Source organism: Phoca vitulina, unplaced genomic scaffold (assembly GCF_004348235.1).
Source record: "Phoca vitulina isolate PV1807 unplaced genomic scaffold, GSC_HSeal_1.0 scaffold174, whole genome shotgun sequence".
NCBI lineage: Eukaryota > Metazoa > Chordata > Mammalia > Carnivora > Phocidae > Phoca > Phoca vitulina.
This window is the reverse complement of record NW_022589877.1, coordinates 291-18,890: the sequence shown is the minus strand read 5'-3', so window position 1 is coordinate 18,890 and position 18,600 is coordinate 291. Positions and strand designations below refer to the sequence as shown.

General features: G+C 50.3%; 1 protein-coding gene across 3 annotated transcripts; it reads right to left on the bottom strand.

The window, feature by feature from the left end:
- Positions 1-799: 799 nt before the first annotated feature.
- On the bottom strand, positions 800-18,091 carry LOC116629011 (NHS-like protein 2). Of its 3 annotated transcripts, none has more exons than XR_004298691.1 (5): positions 17,032-18,091; positions 13,483-15,810; positions 11,674-11,806; positions 9,567-10,847; positions 800-1,931 (listed from the first exon to the last, which is right to left on the bottom strand). XR_004298691.1 is itself a non-coding variant. In XM_032399302.1 (4 exons), the coding sequence occupies exons 1-4, from the start codon at positions 17,192-17,194 to the stop codon at positions 10,523-10,525; spliced, it is 2,949 nt and encodes a 982-aa protein (XP_032255193.1). In that variant the 5' UTR covers positions 17,195-18,091; the 3' UTR covers positions 2,503-10,522. The 3 variants fall into 3 exon arrangements, 1 of the variants encoding a protein (XP_032255193.1); XR_004298692.1 differs by lacking the exon at positions 800-1,931 and adding an exon at positions 2,503-5,122; XM_032399302.1 differs by lacking the exon at positions 800-1,931 and having other exon boundaries at positions 2,503-10,847.
- Positions 18,092-18,600: the final 509 nt, after the last annotated feature.

The following is an 18,600-nucleotide window of genomic DNA, read 5'->3' as shown; positions in this document are numbered from 1 at the left end:
TTATCTTCAATCCTAACATCTACCATTTTCTGAGAGTTGCCTTGGCCCCTCTCCCTTCCCTTGTGAGCCTTCTAGGTTGTTTCCAGCTCTGTTGTGTCTTTTTGGAAGAACAGCCTGGTATTGTCAGGGGACGTGAGCTAACGTAAGGCCTGGGGAGACAAGGATGTCGGCTGCAAGGGCCTCAGCTTTACATGCTTGGGCCAGTGGGGAACAGAGAACAAAGCTCCTTTCGGATGCGAGTTGACCCTGAAATATAGCTGTCCCTACCTGCATGGTGGGAGCACACCCTTTTTTGAGGGATGGAAGTGATCTGGGCCACATCTGGTGTTTTTTTGTTTTTTTTTTTTTTTGCCCCCAGCCCAGACTCACTCTGGTCTGCCCTGCTGGATGGCTTCATTGAGCCAGAGAACAAAGAGGGAGTGCATGCCCTGAGCACGGTTGCTATGGCAACCTCCTCCTCTCCGGAGCCTGGCAACGGGCTGCCCACTTCACCAGAGCCCCGCCTCGTCTGCGGCCCCTTGGTGCTGCCATAAGCAGTCGCATCTGAATCCCCGAGACGAAGTCCTTGAACACGAATTACCTGCCTGGGTAGCTTAGGTTTACCGCTGGGGGGGCCAGGTGCCTGCAAGACACCATGTCCTGCATTATGGGCTTTGGGCTCTCAGGGGTTTGTGAGAATCAGCCCCTCTGTGTGTGGGCCCCACACTTGTGTGGTCGGTGACACAGGCTCGCGACCTGGGCTTAGTGTCTGAATAAAGGCATCACTGCTACAATGAAAACCAGAGGGTGAAACGGAAAATGATTTTTAACAGAAACAATTTATTCTGAGAAGACACAAACAGCTCTAGCTTTATAAAGAATACACTTCAATTGCTGGTAGCAAGCCAGTATGGAATGCTGAAAGAAAGAAAGAAAGAAAGAAAGAAGAAAGAAAAAGAAAGAAAGAAAGAAAGAAAGAAAGAAAGAAAGAAAGAAAGAAAAGACAAAGAAAACCCTTTGTCATATCACCCCACAGAGGGCTTCCTTCCATTTTGTGTTAGAATTCTAAAAAGGATTGGGATGATGGTCTCTCCTAGTTTCTGCTGCTTCTTGAAATTTTTATTCAGGGACACTGTCTCATCACTGGGGGAATGGCTTTATCTCCGCCTTCCAGTTTAGGATACTGGTCTGTAAATTCCTGTCTCCCTTATTTTTCTTTAGCGCGTTGTTGGCACTTCGTAAGCCCTGCACGCTAACGTAAGAAAAGTCTGTCTGCTGACTTATGCACAGTAGGACTAGGCAACCCTCCTTCCTCGTTTTGCTTTTGGCAAGTGTAGCCCTTTCGCTGTCTTAGAGTTCAAGGCATAAGCCTGGTTGCCTTCCTCAGTCTGGCAATCTTCTTCTTTTTGATTTTTTTTATTATGATGTTCTGTTAGGCCCCATACATTCCATCATTAGTTTTTGATGCAGTGTTCCGCGATCCATTATTCGCGTACAACACCCAGTGCTCCGTGCAGTCTGGCAATCTTACACCAAAGGCAGAAAGAAACTGTTTCATGGATGTTTTCACATAGGGAGATCCTGAAAGGTACTCACGCCTCTGACTTTTTAAAATTTAGTTTTCAGTAACTGGGCAGATCCCTGGGCTCAAATGACAGGAAGCAAGCCGAAAGGTCCTAGGAGGCAATTTGCTTCGATAGGAAAAACTGCAGCCTCAGAAGTATGTCTGAGTGACCGAGTTCATATCGAATTAAAGTCCTAGCGCTCTGTACGTCAGCCTGTCCACAGTTGTCACAGAGGAGTTTCTTCAAATGGCTTCTTGAGAGAAGCCGGCACAAACCAGCCGAAAGAAGGTTTCAAAAGACAAGAAAAAAGGAAATGCCTCAGGAGCCACACACCATCCCCTTCTCCTTGACCAGACGTAGACCTGGACCAGAGAACTGATGAGAACACTGGACGGAGTGAGTGCGTGGGTGTGTGTGTGTGTGAGAGAGCGAGAGAGAGAGAGAGAGAGAGAGAGAGAGACATTAGTCAATGGGGGCCTTCACAGTCCCGGGGGAGAAACCATGCTCACACGCTCAGGCACCCGCCCTCGTCAGTCATGCCCCTCAGTGCTTCTATGAGCAAATGTGAAAATGCGAATCTGAGCTTTAGACTCCCAGGTGGCATGAGAAGTAGAGATGGGAGTGAGATGGAGAGAGTTGTGAGGAAACTTTAGGGAATCTTCTTCTTCTTCTTTTTTAAAGTAAGGTCTAGGCCCGATGAGGGGCTTGAACTCACAACCCCAAGATCAAAAGTCAGATGCTCTATGGACTGAGCCAGCCAGGTGCCCCTAGGGAATTCTTTTAAAGGTTCAGAAAGCAGGGACACCCGGGTGGCTCAGTGGGTTAAGCGGCTGCCTTCGGCTCAGGTCATGATCTCAGGGTCCTGGGATCGAGTCCCACGTCGGGCTCCTTGCTCAGCGGGGAGCCTGCTTCTCCCTCTCCCTCTGCCGCTTCCCCTGCTTGTGCTTGCTCTCTGTCTCTCTCTCCCTCTCTCTCTGGCAAATAAATAAATAAAATCTTTAAAAAAAAAAGGTTCAGGAAACAGGAGGCGGTGGTGTGCCGCATGCTTGCTGGGTGTGGTGCTGCATGGGGCATCCCAAGGAGTCCGTCCTGGGGCCTGGGGGCCCAAGAGGCAGGGGGTTTAGGCACGTAAACACTGTGGGCACAGAATACTTTCTATACCTTGTTGGTTTTCTTGCTGGGAATAAGTCTAGAACAGATCCAAATGGCATTATAGAGAATGGACACATGGATATTCTGGGTTTTAAAACCAACCATGGGAACCAAGAGGTCTGGTGATTTTCCTAGGAAATTGTAGACTGGACTGGAACCTCATGGCCTGGGCCACCAGACTTTCCAGAGACAGCCTTAAACTCACAATGACAATATGGGGCAGGGCAGGCCAGATGATCCAGGGCAGGGGTGCCCAGCCACAGTTTGGGAGACCAGTGATGGGACAAAAGAAATAAGAAAAGTCAGAAATCCGTTCTTCCCTGCCAGTTTACCCTAAACTCGAGGAAGAAGAGGCACATTAGATGACCAAGACAGGAGGTCTGGAAAAGTGAATGAAGGTTTCTACACCAAGGTAGTCAGTGAGAGAGAGACAGAGGGACAGAGAGACAGGGAGAAAGAGAGAAAGAAAGACCATGATGAAGAGCACCCCATTAAAGAGTCATGGGTTGACATATGCAGCCCTTTTCCACCCACTTCTGTGCAGACTGGTGTGACAGCGTAGTAAGTAGGTGGGAGGGTAGCGAGCCCCATCATCCAGCATACAATTTAGTTATCACATGGGGCCAGTCACAGAAATGCCTGTCCCAGAAGATTGTCCGGACCAGGGGTCAGTAAACTATGACAAGCAGGTCAAATCCAGCTTGGGGGCTTTCTATGGCCCAAGAGCTAAGAATGGTATCTACATTTTTAAAGTGTGGTAAAACAAAGAAGAAAAGAAACAACGACAAAGAAGAATATGCTACAGAGACCACGTGTGGACGCCAAAACCTAAAGTACTTACTCTCTGGCCCTTTGCCAAAAAAGCGTGTCAACCCCCCGGGTCAAGATCCCACCAATCTCTGAGCATTCCTGAAAATGGAAACCAGAGGAGGTCCAGTAGAAACAAGGGAACGATGGAAATAACTGGAAATACCACTCCATGTGACTAGCATGGCCCTAAAGGGACACTGACTGCAGTTCCACAGAATAGTAAGGTATGCATGAACCATGGAAGGAAGCCCAAGAATAGCTAAAGAGAGAGTCACACTAGGCAAAGAATGTTCCAGAAAAGAGAATGCATGCAGAGCTCAGTACTGATTAGGGAATTCTGTAATTTTCTGGTAAGATGGAGATAGAGTTTGAGCCCAGGAATTGACATAACATCAAGTTAGGTGAAGTTTCTAGAACACAACTAAGGATCTCATGAGCATCTAACAGTCTGAAAATATCTCATAAAGTTTCAGAAGGGAAGGATAAAGTAGATTCTAGGAAAGCCTATACTGGTTTGCCCTACTTTAAATAAATACCAATTACAAAAGTTCACACTAAAAAGAAGTAGAGATATTAGGGGACATTGGATTTTTTGTTTTTCAAAAGAAGTCGCCAGAAGATTCCCCCACATAGGACGCTTCTCTACCAGAAAGTAGAATTTGATCTACAAAAATTCATTTTTCAAACATCTCTTAGGAAAAACAAAGTAGGGAACATATACTGAATTTGGAGGGGAAACGAATGTTTCTAAATTGAAAATGAGATTTGTCTTCAGATTCAACTAAAGAAATCTTGAGCATTTTCCCTTAAAGCATAGCTAATTAGTTCACTGAAATACCCGGGAAATTCATGTGTCGTAAAAGTAGAAGCCAGCCGTGGGTCCTCTCTAAATGCAGTGCTTTAAATGAAAACACACTGGGCCCAGAGGCAGGAGACCTGGGATTGAGGCCAGACCCTCCTACTGTGTACATGACCTCGTTTAAGTTATTTGACCTTTCTGGACCTCATGTGTGAAATGAGAGGTTGGTCCCTTTCAGTTCTAACATTCCGTGACTACAGATAAATATAGAAATAAGAGAAATACAACAACGTAGAAATAAGAAATATTCCCCAGAGTAAGCTTTGGAGTCGGTAGAAAAGAGTAGCAATGAAATATAATAAAAAGAATAAAATTTTAACTACTAGCCAGAGTTAATATATCTCATTTAAAAATTAATGAAAAGATTTGTCATTTACAGTTGATTGGGAGAAGTCAGGACATACAGACTGATATTTCATCACCATCATACATACAGAGGAAGAAATGAATTCAGTGTGACTTATACAATGAGCACAATGCTGCGTCCGCATGCATAACATCTTATAAAATTGGACATAAAAAAAAAGCTGAACACCACATAAGGAATAAGTTCCTATAAAGCTTGGCATTAAAGAGAAGCTGAGAGGGGTTAACTGGCTGTTCCAGTTCAGATTTTGTTGGTGGATTTGTTGATATCAAATTTCACTATGTAGGCAAAATCTTAAAATCGGAGCCCTCGTCGAGAGCAGCCACCACGGTGAAGATAGCTATTTAAGGGTTGGCAATACCAAACAAACAGAATACTTCTTCCTTTTTCCTATTCGTGAATTACAAAAAAAAAAAAAAAAAAAAATTTAAACCTCTAAGCAGGTCAGATGTCCTGGCTAAGTCAAATCAAGGGTTTTGCAGGTTAAGCAAGTACGTTGATTCAATCTGATCGTTTCTTAACACCAGACAAATGTATACCTGACCAACACGAAAATATACATCACTTGGCCAGACACTGATCACTCTAAGGACAGAAGAAACGACGGGAAAGGCTGGAACCATTTGGATAGTCGTGGCTATAGTGATTCAGGGGCTTGACGAAGTAACGTCGCTGGAATACACACACACATACATACATACATACATACATACATACATACATACATATCCTAGGGCTGCGGCTGCTGCTGCTGGTTCCGAGATTACACTCTGAGAACCACTGGCCTCGATTTTGGGCTTTGCTGAACAAACATATATACGTATTTCACACAACCCATTACTTATGCAAAAGTATTTTTGTTACACTTATTAAAAGCGCCTCAAATATTTGTCGCTAACCATTTACTACTGTATCCCTATATAAGTCTGTTTCAGAATATTCTAGAACTTTATTTCATGTCATTGTTTAAATTACAATTCTTGCTGCCCTTTGACGGAGGCAGCTGTTTGTACCTCTTTCCCACTCTCCTGTCCTCTTAAATCCCTAATATCTTCATGACTTAAAGCTGAAACACAAGCAAAGGCTTCGGAGGGACTGGGTGCTCTGGCAGAGATCTGGTCTCTCTCACACCAAGCGAAAGTGATAGCACAAAACATAAATAAGTGTAGGGGAAGCAGAGGCTTGTGGTCAGTAAAGCTGTACCTCCGGGAAATTTAATAATCACCACCAACACCAGGCGACCGACATCGATCAGACATTGATTGGACAGTTTCACCTTTCACGAACAGGACGCAGTCTCACAAACCCTAACGCCTTGTGTTCTTTTACTAAAATGATTAGTATGACTTCCATTCGTGTAAAAACGTCACTGTACAATAGCGAGGATCTCGGCCTTTCGGGAGCCATTTCCGAGAGTCTCTTGGTAGATGTGGTCCCTTGGTCCCTTGTCCAAGAGGACAGCACTGGGGATCAGGACTATGTAGCCAACCACCGGCAATGTGATAAAATAATTCCAGGAGACTACAGCATTTTCTGTCTTCTGGAGTTAGCTGTCAGGGAATTTGGCCATTCCGTGGTGAAAAATACACTTCGGCAACTAATCAGTGCCTAACATTCTACAAGTAGAACTTCAATTCCTTTGGCTTAAGGCTTTTCCCCTGTTACAATGCAAGTGACCCTCAAAAAAGGTAGCATTAAGCCTTACAATGTCCAAGTAAAGGACTTCATCTCTTTCCTGAGAGCATGTTTTTCTGAGTGAGGAGAACAAACGAAGAGGCACTCAGGAGGGTTGGTTCTGGGAATCAAGGTCTGGGGAACATGGAGCAGAAAGAGGAGAGAGAGGGTCCCAGTGGCAGGCCTCCAACTTATCCACGATCTTGCTGAAGGGCTGCCCCTGTCTGCATCCCTACCGAAATGGGGGCTGACTTGCCAGTCGGAGCAGGTTACTTGGAAATCAACCATGTCTTCTGATCATATTGAAGGCTCTCTGATGTATAGGCATACAAAGGTTGAGAGCAGTGGAAAAAGAGATGGTAATAAGATATCTGGGGCAACGGCAGATAGGGAGTTATTGGAGGAACCACACTTGCGCTCGGGAAGAAGATAAACTGATATTTATAGAGTGCAAAGAGCAGGGCTGGCCCGAGGGTAAGGCACGGCGCGGCCCCGAGAGCGGGCGCCTCATTCACCTCACTCTGGTCCTGGCCCTGGCAGATCCGATTACAGTGAAAGCTTTCTACTGTGTTTACACACTTGGTGAAGATGGAAGGCTACTCCTCTGGTGAGGAACAGAGCCCTGGCCATGAACTCGTCTTTTTTTAGGGGATGATTTGTTCGTGAGGAAGAGGGCAGGTGCATGGACACATCTGCTCAGACAGACAGGTACAGTGGGATCATGAGCTGATCCGTGTCATCTAGAGAGTTAATTAAGATGGATGTCCGGTGAAATGGGCATTGTCAGCCTTGTAGAATCTCCTCCATCTTTGCACACTCGAAGTAATGCCCTCGGACCAACTGGTCGACTTGTGGTCATTAGGCTAAGGTGAACTATTTCGCTGCCTGTGGTCCCGCCTCCTGAAAGGGTATGCGATAGGCTAGGGATGCAGGTCATGGGAGTTGGGGCTGAGGGACAAGTTGGGGCCCGGTGGGAGGCCCAGGAGAGAGATGAGGCAGGCAAAGGAGGGGAGGCACCAACGAGGCTTCCTGTTGTACCAAGAATGGCTTGCTCTCTCCCCTCAACATTTGAACCACAAATACGTAATCAACACCCACCTAGAGCAAAGCACTCTTAGCTACTCATTAACCAATCCTGGGGATGACTCTCTTTACTCGTGACTAGACTGAGGTCAGCCTAGCAGAGCCACCTGCTGCTACTGGCTGGAATCAGAGCAAACCAGAAGGATGGAAACAACTTGAAATGGAAGCTGACCTCCTGGGGCCAACTTCATTTCACTTGAACCCCTTCTGATTTCCACCTTCAAAACCTGTTATCATTATTATCTGCACAAGTAACAGAGGCAGCAGGAGGTTCTCTGAAAGCCTGCCTGGAGGGGCTTGCAGCCTGTCTTCTCTAGCCTTAGCAAGTAGGGGTACAAGGCAGCAAACACCGTGCTGTGTGCCTCGGTGGGAGAGAGAGCTGGTGTTATGATAATCACAGGGGTGAGAGATGTTGAGTGTTAAGAGCAGGAAAGATGTTTGGTCTTACGGTCCTCAATGACTAACAAATTCTACAGTCTGGCTGTTTGTTTGGGATTAGGTCCCCTGCTGCAAAATATTAAAGGAACATTTCTAGTCCTCGGTGTTCCCTCTGGCCATACAATCACTGCCCCAAATCCTCTTGTGCTAATGAGAAACACCACCGGGAATTTCAGGGCCATAATAATGATGCAGAAGACGTTATAAAAATCCCAGGTATACAGACTACCATAGAGGAAAGCAAGACTCAAGGAAACGTTAAAACATAAAGGTGTCCGGTCATTCAGCTTTAGAACCTTTTGGGAAAACCACCAGAGATAGCAAGGCGAGCGGAGAGGCGAAACCCACTAGAAGTAGCAAACGAGAAGCTTCCAGAAAAATCAGCAAAAGTAACAAATCCTATACTATGTGAGTCTCGTATTCGGCTTCAGAGTTGAGCTGTTCAAAGTGCTTCCCCAGGAGAAGGCCCTGGAAGCCTTTCACTTTTGTTAGGCCAAAGCACAAACACCCCTTCACTTCCCTACGGAGGAAAATATTTCTGTCTTTTGGAATGCTGAGGCTGGGGCAGACGAGTGTGGCATTCGTATGTAAATTCAGGCCAGGAATGAGTCTATTTGATGTCAGGCAAACCCCCTGAAATTCGATCAGGGCCTTCGAACCAAATAGTTGGGATGCTTTCGAAAGCAACTGGGTTCTCGCGGCTTATTACTTTAAGTGGCCTCTGCCTAAACCAGGGGCAAGTGCGGATCGCGCAGAAGTTGGTGAGGCCGGCCTGTACTCAGAAGTCCGGAATTCAGAACTGTACCAACCCAGGGCCTAGGCTGAAGGCTTCTAAGCGGCTTCCGAGTCTCCTCAGCTCTCAGGGTAGCTTTTCAGCTGCTCTGCCTGCTAGAGTGTGGGCCCTGGAGCTAAGAGCTTGCTTCTCATTGGTGAGCAAGGCGGCCTATCAAAATCAAGAACTGCTTGTCTCTGGGGCAGTTTTTGCAGCCTCCAGGAGGTTGGCCAATGAATCCGTTGGTGGGGGGATGGCAGTGGTGAAGGAGGAAGGGGTCCAGGAAGCAGGCTACAATTTCCTTTGACTTTTCTTTTCCCTTCTTGGGAACGTGGACAATTAACCCTCCATGACTGGTCAGCCAGTTTTTGTTCAATGCGTCGTCTGTTTTTTCCCCCCAACCTCCCAGCGACCAGACATACGAAAATCAAATGAATCACTGCTCTTGACCTGTTTAGAAAATTGAACTGACAAGAATAGTTAGTGCCTGTAAGCTTGTGTGTTTGTGGGAGGGGGGTCACGGGGATTGTTCTGGGGCTCTGTCAGCACCCTATTTTCCCCAGACCATCCACTCCCCCACAGCATAGTTAACTGAAAGTTGGTCACAAGGTGGAACCTAAATGGCCAAAAAAAAAAAAAAAAAAAAATTAGCCCTTTGTGTGTGTGTGTGTGTGTGTGTGTGTGTGTGTGTGTGTGTGTATGTTATGGGCCACAGCAACTTGCAAGGCAGGCTTTTAGGTTTTGGATATATCCTTTTTTAGTCCATACATTCTCGGTTTGGGAACAGAATAAGACCTCCTTTAACCCAAACAAAAGCAACCACAAACCACAATCTAAACTGAATGGAGGTGGACAAGTTACACTTACTTTCTCTCCTCCTTGAGCCTTTGATGATGCTGTTCCTTCAGCTAATTACTTCCTGTAATGAAGGTTATATGCAAATGAAACGAGGGTTCTTAGAATGCAGCCTGAGCTGGGCACCGATCCTAGCTCTCATTGTGGACAGACCCTTGGAGAATGTCACGGCGCACGCGCGCGTGCGAGTTGCCTCGGCTAGATCTGAGAGAACGCATGGCTGCCTCGTTTGCTGGCTGAACTTGGTTCATCCAAAGCAACCCAGTCCTGACTTTTCCTAGCTAAAGGGGGAGGGGGGGGTCTACATGTTTATCGGAACTCATCACCCTGTTCTCCGCGTAGACAATCCAACTGAAAAAGGCATGAATTTCAAGACAGAGTCACATTCATATTTTGCATGACAAAAGCCAGCCAATCAACCCCATGCTGAAATAAGTGTACACCCGCAAGCCTCTCTGAGGGGGGCTTCGGAGAGCAAGACTGTGGTTTGAAGAGGCCTCAGAGTCTTTCTGCTTCTCTACACAGGGCCATCAAGGCCTTGCCCGGAAAGTGAATAATCGGAAAACCCCCAGTCTCGGCAGCCCCAGTCGGCCCCCACACTGTGCCCCTCGGTGACAGGAGTCAGGGACGGAGCAGCCCGGTCAGTGACCGAAAAGACAGCACAGGTGCCCTTGCGCCTGAGAATTTCTCCTCAGGGCACAGCACTGGGGGGAAAGAAGGAGAAAATCTGTAGTCAGTAATGGCAAGATCGTTACACGTATGACAATGCGAAATGTCCGAAGGTGATTAAAGTGCCTGATGATTTCAGTTCTAGGTCGAGTGGCCTCTCTCCTGCTGTCCAGGGGGTGAATGAATGGAAAGGACAAGTAGGCTCTTCTGTTATTTCCACGACTCCTTTTTCAAACCCTTTCTCTTCCCCTTCGTCTACTCAAGTCTGGTGACTAAACCCTGTTTGCTGAACCCGGGCCTTAGGTACTGGGGTTATCGGTGGTTTCGTAGTCTTTTGAAAATTGTGCAATAATTCTCCGAGCCAGTGGGTTAGTGGTCTTCAGCAGTTCGGCTGCCGAGGGGCGGGACTTTGGAGTCGCCTTGCTTCCCCTCTTCTGTAGCAAGGCCTTGAAGTCATCGTTTCTGCCAGCATCTAGATTGGCACCGCCGCTTGACCCGGGAGGGGTAGCTGACTCACCGACCGGAGAATCAGCTGGGTTCTTTACTGGCGAATGCGAGCTTGGTCTGCCGCCGCCGGCAAAGGCCTCCCCAGGCTCTTTCCAGCCAAGCAGCTTTCTTTTGGACCTAAATAAGAGAAAGTTTGCTCTGAGTGAATTCAACGCGGCAGACATTTTCCTAATGCTTCATATAACTTCCTGAAGGCCAGTGACATGACCTGGGAGCCTCACGGAGCAGCCTTGCGAGCAGTTGCGCTGACCAGCGCGCGCTCTCTCTCTCTCTCTCTCTCTCTCACTAGCTGCTAAGTCCTCAGAGTCCCCTGTTTGGCTCCCTGCCTGTACCCTCCTTTCAATACCCACAGCTGGAGGGCCTGCAGGCTCGACCATGCCCTGGTTCTGGGACCCAGGAAGAATTTAAGGAGTCAAGGCTTGTAGCTCGGTGACTCGGATTCAAGAGAGCCCGAGGGAACGGGCCCTCCCGCAGCCCTGACAACTGGGCTCTTTCTAGTTTTTCTCACCACCAAGCCCCTGCTCTGTGCCCCTGTCCAAGAACGGGGGTCCCCGTCCGGTCCCCCTTTGCCTACGTTCCTGCTCTGACACCCGGCTCGGTGCCCCACCGCGCTTCTTGCTGAGATGGGTTTGGTACAAGGAATGCTGTGAAGGGTTAAATGTCTCTGTCTGTAGACAGAGCTGCAGAGAGCAGATGGAGCCACAATAGGCCTGCGGTTGCTAGGAGACGAGGGGCCTCTCACTCGGCACCTGGTCCTCCCTTCCCGGCCCCTCCTCCACGTCACCCAAAGATGTCAGCGAACTGCATCTGCGAGGCCTGGCACTGCCGTTCCCATGTGTGGGTATCTGCACTTAGTCTCCAGCTTCAGTGCTCATGGCTGCTTAGAGGGCTCAAAAGGGAAGGCATTAAGGAGACGTTAGGAATTAAGAAAATGGGTCTAGACCTGTGTATCACAGTAAACAAATCTTCCGTTGTGCGAGAAGCCACAAACACGTCCTCATCGTCTTCGGCGATCCATTCGGCTGTTTTATCGCTGATTACACTTTTTTCTTCAGTGCTTGGTTCTGCAGAGCTCCCTAGGCGTAAGAACCAGAAGGAATTAAATACTTGGCCCACAGGAGTTAGGACAAAGCACATTCTCACCCGTGTACCTCATTTGATGTTCAAAGCAAGTCTGAAAGGACTGCTGGGCAGAGACCCTTAATGTCTCCGTTTTGCAGAGGAACACGATGTTCAGAAGATTCATGTTTTGGCCAAGGTGGCCTGAGTGGTGAAAATCAGCATGGGTCCTTATTTTCTCATGCCTTTTCCATTACAACAGGTTGCCAGAGCATTTTCTTGCTTTGAATGCATCATTTTTAAAAATCAAAAAAGCTGAGAGTAATCTAAAGCAATGACTCAACCAGTAGGTGGGAGCAGGACCTATCTGAATCTCAGAGGGAGCCTGTGGAGTTTGACAAAGCATATTCTAAAATTACCTGTGGGCTTTGATTTGTTTGCCTGTTCTAGTCCCTATGATTTAACTTCTGTTGAAAGTCCAAATCAGCTTAAGGAAGGTCATAAGATGTTGTTTTTTTGTTTTGTTTTGTTTTGTTTTAAGATTTTACTTATTTATCTGAGAGAGGAAGAGAGAGAGAGCGCATGGGGTGAGGGAGGAGCTGAGGGGGAGGGAGGGGGACAAGCAGACTCACAGACTCTGCACTGAGCAAGGAGCCCGACGATGCGATGTGGGGCTTGACCCCAGGACCCCAACATCTCAGGATCATGACCTGAACAGAAACCGTGATGGAGCCACCCAGGTGCCCCAGGGAGGTGATAAGAATTTGATGTTTGGTGTTAAGGGTTCAAAAAAAGGATGAGAAACACGGATGGATGTGGAGGACAATCTATTAAGTGAAATAGGCGGTCCACAAAAGACCAGTGCGGTGTGATTCCACTTACACGAGCTCCCTAGAGAGAGGCAAATTCATAGAGACAGAAAGTAGAAGAGTGGTTGCCAGCGGCTAGGGGGAGGGAACGGTGGTGAGTTATTGTTTAATGGGTACAGACTTCAGTGTTGCAAGATGAAGAGCGCTCTGGAGATGGTAAATTTCACGTTAGGTGCATTTGACCGCAATGGAAACAAGAAAGGGGCATGAAAAAAAAAAAAAAGACCCCCAAAAAGGACGAGAAACATTATCTAGCCTAGTCTTATTGTCCTGGGAAGAGCCAGCCTCAAAGAATCCCAGCAAGTGAGCGCCCTTTCCTCTAGAAAGCACTAAGAAAGGGTGCCGCTGGAAACCTATGCTATTGTTTCAGAAGCCTGCGAGCGGGCCGTCGCACGGGAACTCAGCCTGGGAGGGTACTGAGTCCCGTGCGTGAAACTAAATTCAGCGTGGCTAGAGAAAAGTGCTGTCCAATGAGGCAGAGAGAGAGTTCCTAGGGCGGGGGATGCGTGCCTGACTAGGCAGATGGGCTCCTAAGGTCCTAGGGTGCTAAGACCTAGTTTGATTTTATTCTCTCAGTCCTTGGGGGTTCCAGGGTGGACCGGCCCAAAGTGGGCCTTGGAGATCCATCCCTGCCTGGGTCGCTCCTGATCCCAAGGGCAGCGAGGCCTCTTTGGAAGAACCCCAACCCTCAAGAGATGCCTCCTACTGACCCGGCTGTCCTGGACTCAGGATCATTATTGGGGGGCATCTGCTTCCGTCTCTGGCACTCTATGCTCACCGTCATCTTTCCTGGGATTGAAAGGAAAAGCCAGCAGTTTACTAACCTAGAGGACTTGCCTCCCTTTCACCCTCGGCCTGCAGTGGTGAAGTCGCCCTCGTACCAGGGGACTGCGGGTGGTCACTGGTGGGGGGACCCTTGGCTTCTTCCTGCAGGGTGATGATGGGGCTGAGAGGCAGCCTCGGTTCGGCCCCGTACGCCTCCATGTGAGCCGTGGGTGAGGTGAGAGGCAGGTACAGCACGCTGGGCTTTTTGGGGACGGGAGGTGGGATCTTGCCTTTCTTTCTCTCCGCTTCCTCCTGGCTCTGGAGGCTGATTCTTTCAGGCAGGGCTCTCGCCTTGGGGCCCCCGTCCTCCGTGGTGCCCTGGGGAGGTTGCTGTGTTCCTGAGAAGAAAGCACCAGAGGAACTGGCAAAAGGTGTGAAAGCGAGAGACGAGGGCGCTGGCGGCTCCCCGGGGCTTCTGCCCTCGGGGAAGCTGGAGGGCTTTGGTTTCCGCACCACCGTGTAGATGTCTTGAGGGAGTGGCCGCGTGTGTTGCATTGAGCTCTTGGGGGTCATAGCCAAGGTCGGCGAGGTGAGTGTGTACTCCTCGGGGACCGATGGTGGCTTGTGGACCAAGCTCGGAGGCCTTCGGGCCACGGGGGGCTTCTCGGCTATGGGGGGTTTCGTCTTTCTCTCTGGCAAGGTGAAGACTTCCGCTCCTGTGTCCTCAGCATAGTCCGGGCTCTCGATGTCATCTTCCGGCTCAGACTTGCTGACTGACCTCAGGCGCACGGAACGGAGGTCGGACTGAGTGACCATGGGCATGACGGGCTGGTTGGGGCTCGTTTTCTGGGCCAGCTTGGCCCCAAAATTTGTATCTGAGTGATGTCGGCTCACCTTGGTTTTGGTCCGGATGGAGATACTCATCCCGGACAGATCCAGGTTGGCTGAAGAGGTCAACGGCAGGTCAAACGACAGCCGAGACTTGGAAAGTTTCTCCATCGGTGAGGTCGGAGGCAGCGACGACTTCCTCTCGGGTACCACCGGACGCACCCGGACGCCGCCACTCAGAGGGGGCAGGTGGCCCAGGGTCAAGGACATGGAGACGGTGGGCGTTGGTGTCTCCGACTGGCTGGAGTATCCACTGGAGGGTGACATCAGCCCGGTGGGCCTTCCTGGGGAGGATACTTCCCTGGCCTCCACCTCGATGGAGAGTTGGGAAGGTGTCGTGGCTCTGGACGTGGAAGGGGAGGCGAGAGACTCTGAGCTGCCCTGAACTTGGGTGCACTCGATGACCGTGGTGCCGGTGGCAGTGCTGGAGCTGGACAAGGACTGGTAGGTGTCGCCGGACTTCCAGTCAGCCAGATACCAGTGCTGGGAGAGTTGTGTACCTTCCGGATCTTTGACGGTTGGCACAGCTGGGTGACCCTGAGCATCGGGGTGGGATGAGGGACGTCCTTGGTGTTCCAAGGAGAGGCAGAGGCTCCTGGGCCTCTGGTCCTTGGGCAGCGCTGACCCACCTTCCGGCGAGAGGGCTGGCTCATCTTTGACCAGCGAGACACTGCGCATGGGTGGGGACGGCTTCTTTTTGGCCTTCCGGAGCGAGATACTCTTGGATCTCTGCCTCCTGTGCTGGGCCTCCTGTTGGGCGCTAAGGGAGGCGATGTTGTCGGCACTGTTACTGCCCTCAGAACTCGTACTGGCGTAAGGCAGGGCGCAGGCCTCACTGGCCTTCTGTTCCTCCTTGTAGTCCACATCCGCGGCACCCGAGTCCGTGGGCACAGACAGAGACCGCTCCCGGAACCTGCTGGACCCCCCTGGGCCTGTCTCCAGCCTTGAGGTACCACTGGTGAGGAGGCCGATCTTGGAGGGTCGCTCTGATGCTTGCCTTCGTTGAGTAGGGTGCTCAGAGTAGCCAGCTGACCCACTGCATCCTGCAGGGTTATCACGAGTGACAAGGAGGGTAGCGGCCTCCTTAGGAACTAGAGGCGGCAGCGCGTGCAGAGGGACCCAAGCGTTGCCCGAGGAAGGATCTCTTCCGTTTTCACCCACTCGATTGCTCTGGTTGGCGGCACTTGGAGTCATGTAGGTAAAAGTATCTCCCTTCCAGGAAGCAGAGAATGTCGATTCTGTCGGCCCGTTGCAAGAACTGGGGACGCTGTACACCATTCCTATGCTCTCCATGCCCGGGGGTTTGGTGACACCGCGCACTTGGAGCGGTTCCTCCGGGTCACTAGAAGGGCTCCTCAGTCCTGGGGAGGTGAGATTTGGGAACTGAACTTCCTGACCAACTGCCACTCTTCCATGCACACCTTCTGGGGCCGAATGACTGGGCCTGATGTCCGAGGTGGCGGTGCGGGCCACGCTGCCGGCCGGCCTGTTGCCGTGACCTGGGGAAGGTAAACACAGAGAGTTAGTGCTGCCGCCAGGGATCCCCCTTGAGGTCCTCGTCTCGAGACAGGTGCACCAAAGTTTTGCCAAGAAGCATCTGCCAACAGCTTGGTCAGGATTCCTTGGTTCTTCCTCTCCCGAGATGAGGATGCTGGGGAAGTTGGGTCCTTGCCCATCACCACATGGTGAGTCACGGGGTGCCTTGCCCTTGAATTGTCCAGGAGGCTGCCAAAGCCTTGCCGGCTTTAATTATTCCTTTTAGAGCTCAAGTGGCGTGTGGGGCTACCTGGATTTTTTTTTTTCCCCCCCGAGCTTTCAGCCCAGGCTCACGAACGATCCCAGACCTCAGTGCTCCTCCTCTCCTGAGACGAGAGCGGGGGCTGTGGACCTGCCAAAGGACAGCGCCGTGGGACTTCCAGCCCCGGCAATGAATCTGGAGGATGCCACGGGCGGCAAGTTCAGAGCCTGGTTGCGTTTCTGGCACCTGGCCCTTTTTAGCTTTGCCACACGCGAGGGACTTGGGATGACCCACAGATGTGGGGAAACAATTCCGATGTCCAAAATCCCCAAAGGTTTTCTCATCCACAACAATCCTTACTGTCACATTATTGCTGCTACGACTATAATAAATTTATAAGAGCAACCACCATTCGTTGAACACCCACTATGCACCGGGCGCATGGTAGGCCCATTACATGTAACAGCTCTAATCCGCACAACTCCGCCAGCTTGGTGTTGTTATCCCCAATTTACAGATGAAGGCGCTGAGGCTCAGAGAGGTGATGCAAACTGGCCAAGGCCTCATGGTTTTAGTAAGTGGAGAGGCCGGGACTCGCATCCACATCTCTCTGGTCTGCGCCCTTTGGCTGGCCTCCATTTAGTAGCAGTAATGGTTCTGTTAGGATGGTGCTTTTCATGATGATTCCTGCCTTGATCTATATGCCTAAATCTGACACATACGGCTATATTCCATGTAGAATGGGAAACAATAACATAATGAATTTATTAGCCTGGGAAACCTGCTTTCCATATTCAGTTGACGCTCTTGACAAAGGGCCCTTGGTTATCCTTAATTACCACATGGGTTTTTTTTTTTTAGGACATCCAAAGCCCCCCCCCACGCACACGCACATGCACGCACTCTGAATTATTCCTGGGGGGCAGGGCTGGTAGAAGTGAACAAGGGGAAGGGTCTGGGGCATCAGCTGTGGTGGGGTCACCTTGGTCTCGCTGGGAAAAGTTAGAGAATCCAATAATGGTCCGCCTCCGCCTCAGGGTGGATTTGGGGTTCACGGCTGTCTCTGTGTTAAACAACGAGTGTCGCAAACTTGCGTGTTTATCAAACTGTTGCCCTGTAGCCAAAATAAAGACACTTGGGTGCATCCTGGTTTCTGTTTACAGCACAGTGGAAATCAGTCTGAGGTGCACAGAGGGGATGATGGCAGTAGCGATGAGCATGAACAGAGTCCAGGCAAGTGGCCCTTCTTCCTCATCCCTCCCAATTTGGCCCCGGGCACCCGCAGCCCCAAGACATACATGTGGGCTTTCACAGGTCGCACCCTGGGTCACCTGCGAGTCCTAGGTGGCCGAGAGCCAGGGCTTTCAACCCTGGCTGCATATCAAATCCAACTGAGCAGCTTTTGAAACCCTAGTATCTGAACCCCATCAAGGACACTGAAATCTTGGGCTGTAGGACCCCGATAGAAACATTTTTCTTGAATTCCCCGGATGACTGATCATTCAGATGTGCAGCCCGGGGTGAGAACCACTGGAGTAGAGAGACAGGTTGAGACTAGATGTTGCTTGATTGTAATCGTTTCTCAAAGAAAGCCTTTGTATGGGCCAGTAAGGACAGGGCCTCCAAGAAGCTGCCCCACTGGCCCCCCACCATCCAGGAAGCAGCCTGCTAGTCTGTCCTCCAGTCACCTGATCACATTTTATCAACGTTCACCCCTGTGTAGTGATTGAGATCTATTTCTCTCGAAACCCTGGGTCAGTCTTTGCTCCAGGGGAATTGCTGGGGCAGGGGTGGGGTGAGGCACGCTGTTCCCCGCGCTGTCTCTCATTCCGCAGCGACAGCGGGCTCACCAGACCCTCCCCTCTCGGCCCCGTGGCTGCATATGTAACCCACTGCCCACCCTGCCCCCAGCAAGGGGCTCTGCGGGCAAAACTCAGGGCCAGGCTCACTGAGAGTAAGGTGGAAGTTTAAAGACAAAGCGCCCGCCTTCACTTGGCGAGTCTCTTCCCGGCCCTCATTCCTCCTGGTGCATCTCCCTAGGCTCTGAGCTCTGCCTCTGATTTGCCGAGGGGATGCGGGTGGCGCCGAATGCCCCCATATTCAGGGAGCGCTACCACACGTGGCCAGACCTGCCCTCATGGCCTTCAGCAACTTTTTCTCCAGCATACCACTGGCCAGTGCTGGCTCCCAGGGGGCCCCTGGTCCCTTTAAGTTAGGAGGGCTTCATTTCATCAGGTCGCTGGCCCTATCTCCTTCTGAAATGACGGACCCTCCTCCTCTTCCACGTACAGCTGGTGGAGTGTGGAGCATGAGTTAATAACGGGCATGGTCTAGGGTGCCCTGTGCTCCCAAATCACAGCCAGCCGAGCCGCATTTGCCTTGGTCTCTTTCTATTACTTCCCTTCTCAAACACTTGCCGCACAAGGTGAAGAAGCCCACCTCTCTAGCAGACCGAGTTTCTACTGCGAGTGCCACGAGGCCCCAGCTCTGTGTCCCTGGTGGGATCCTCCCTCTGACCACCAACACTACAAACCTCACACTTCGACTCCGA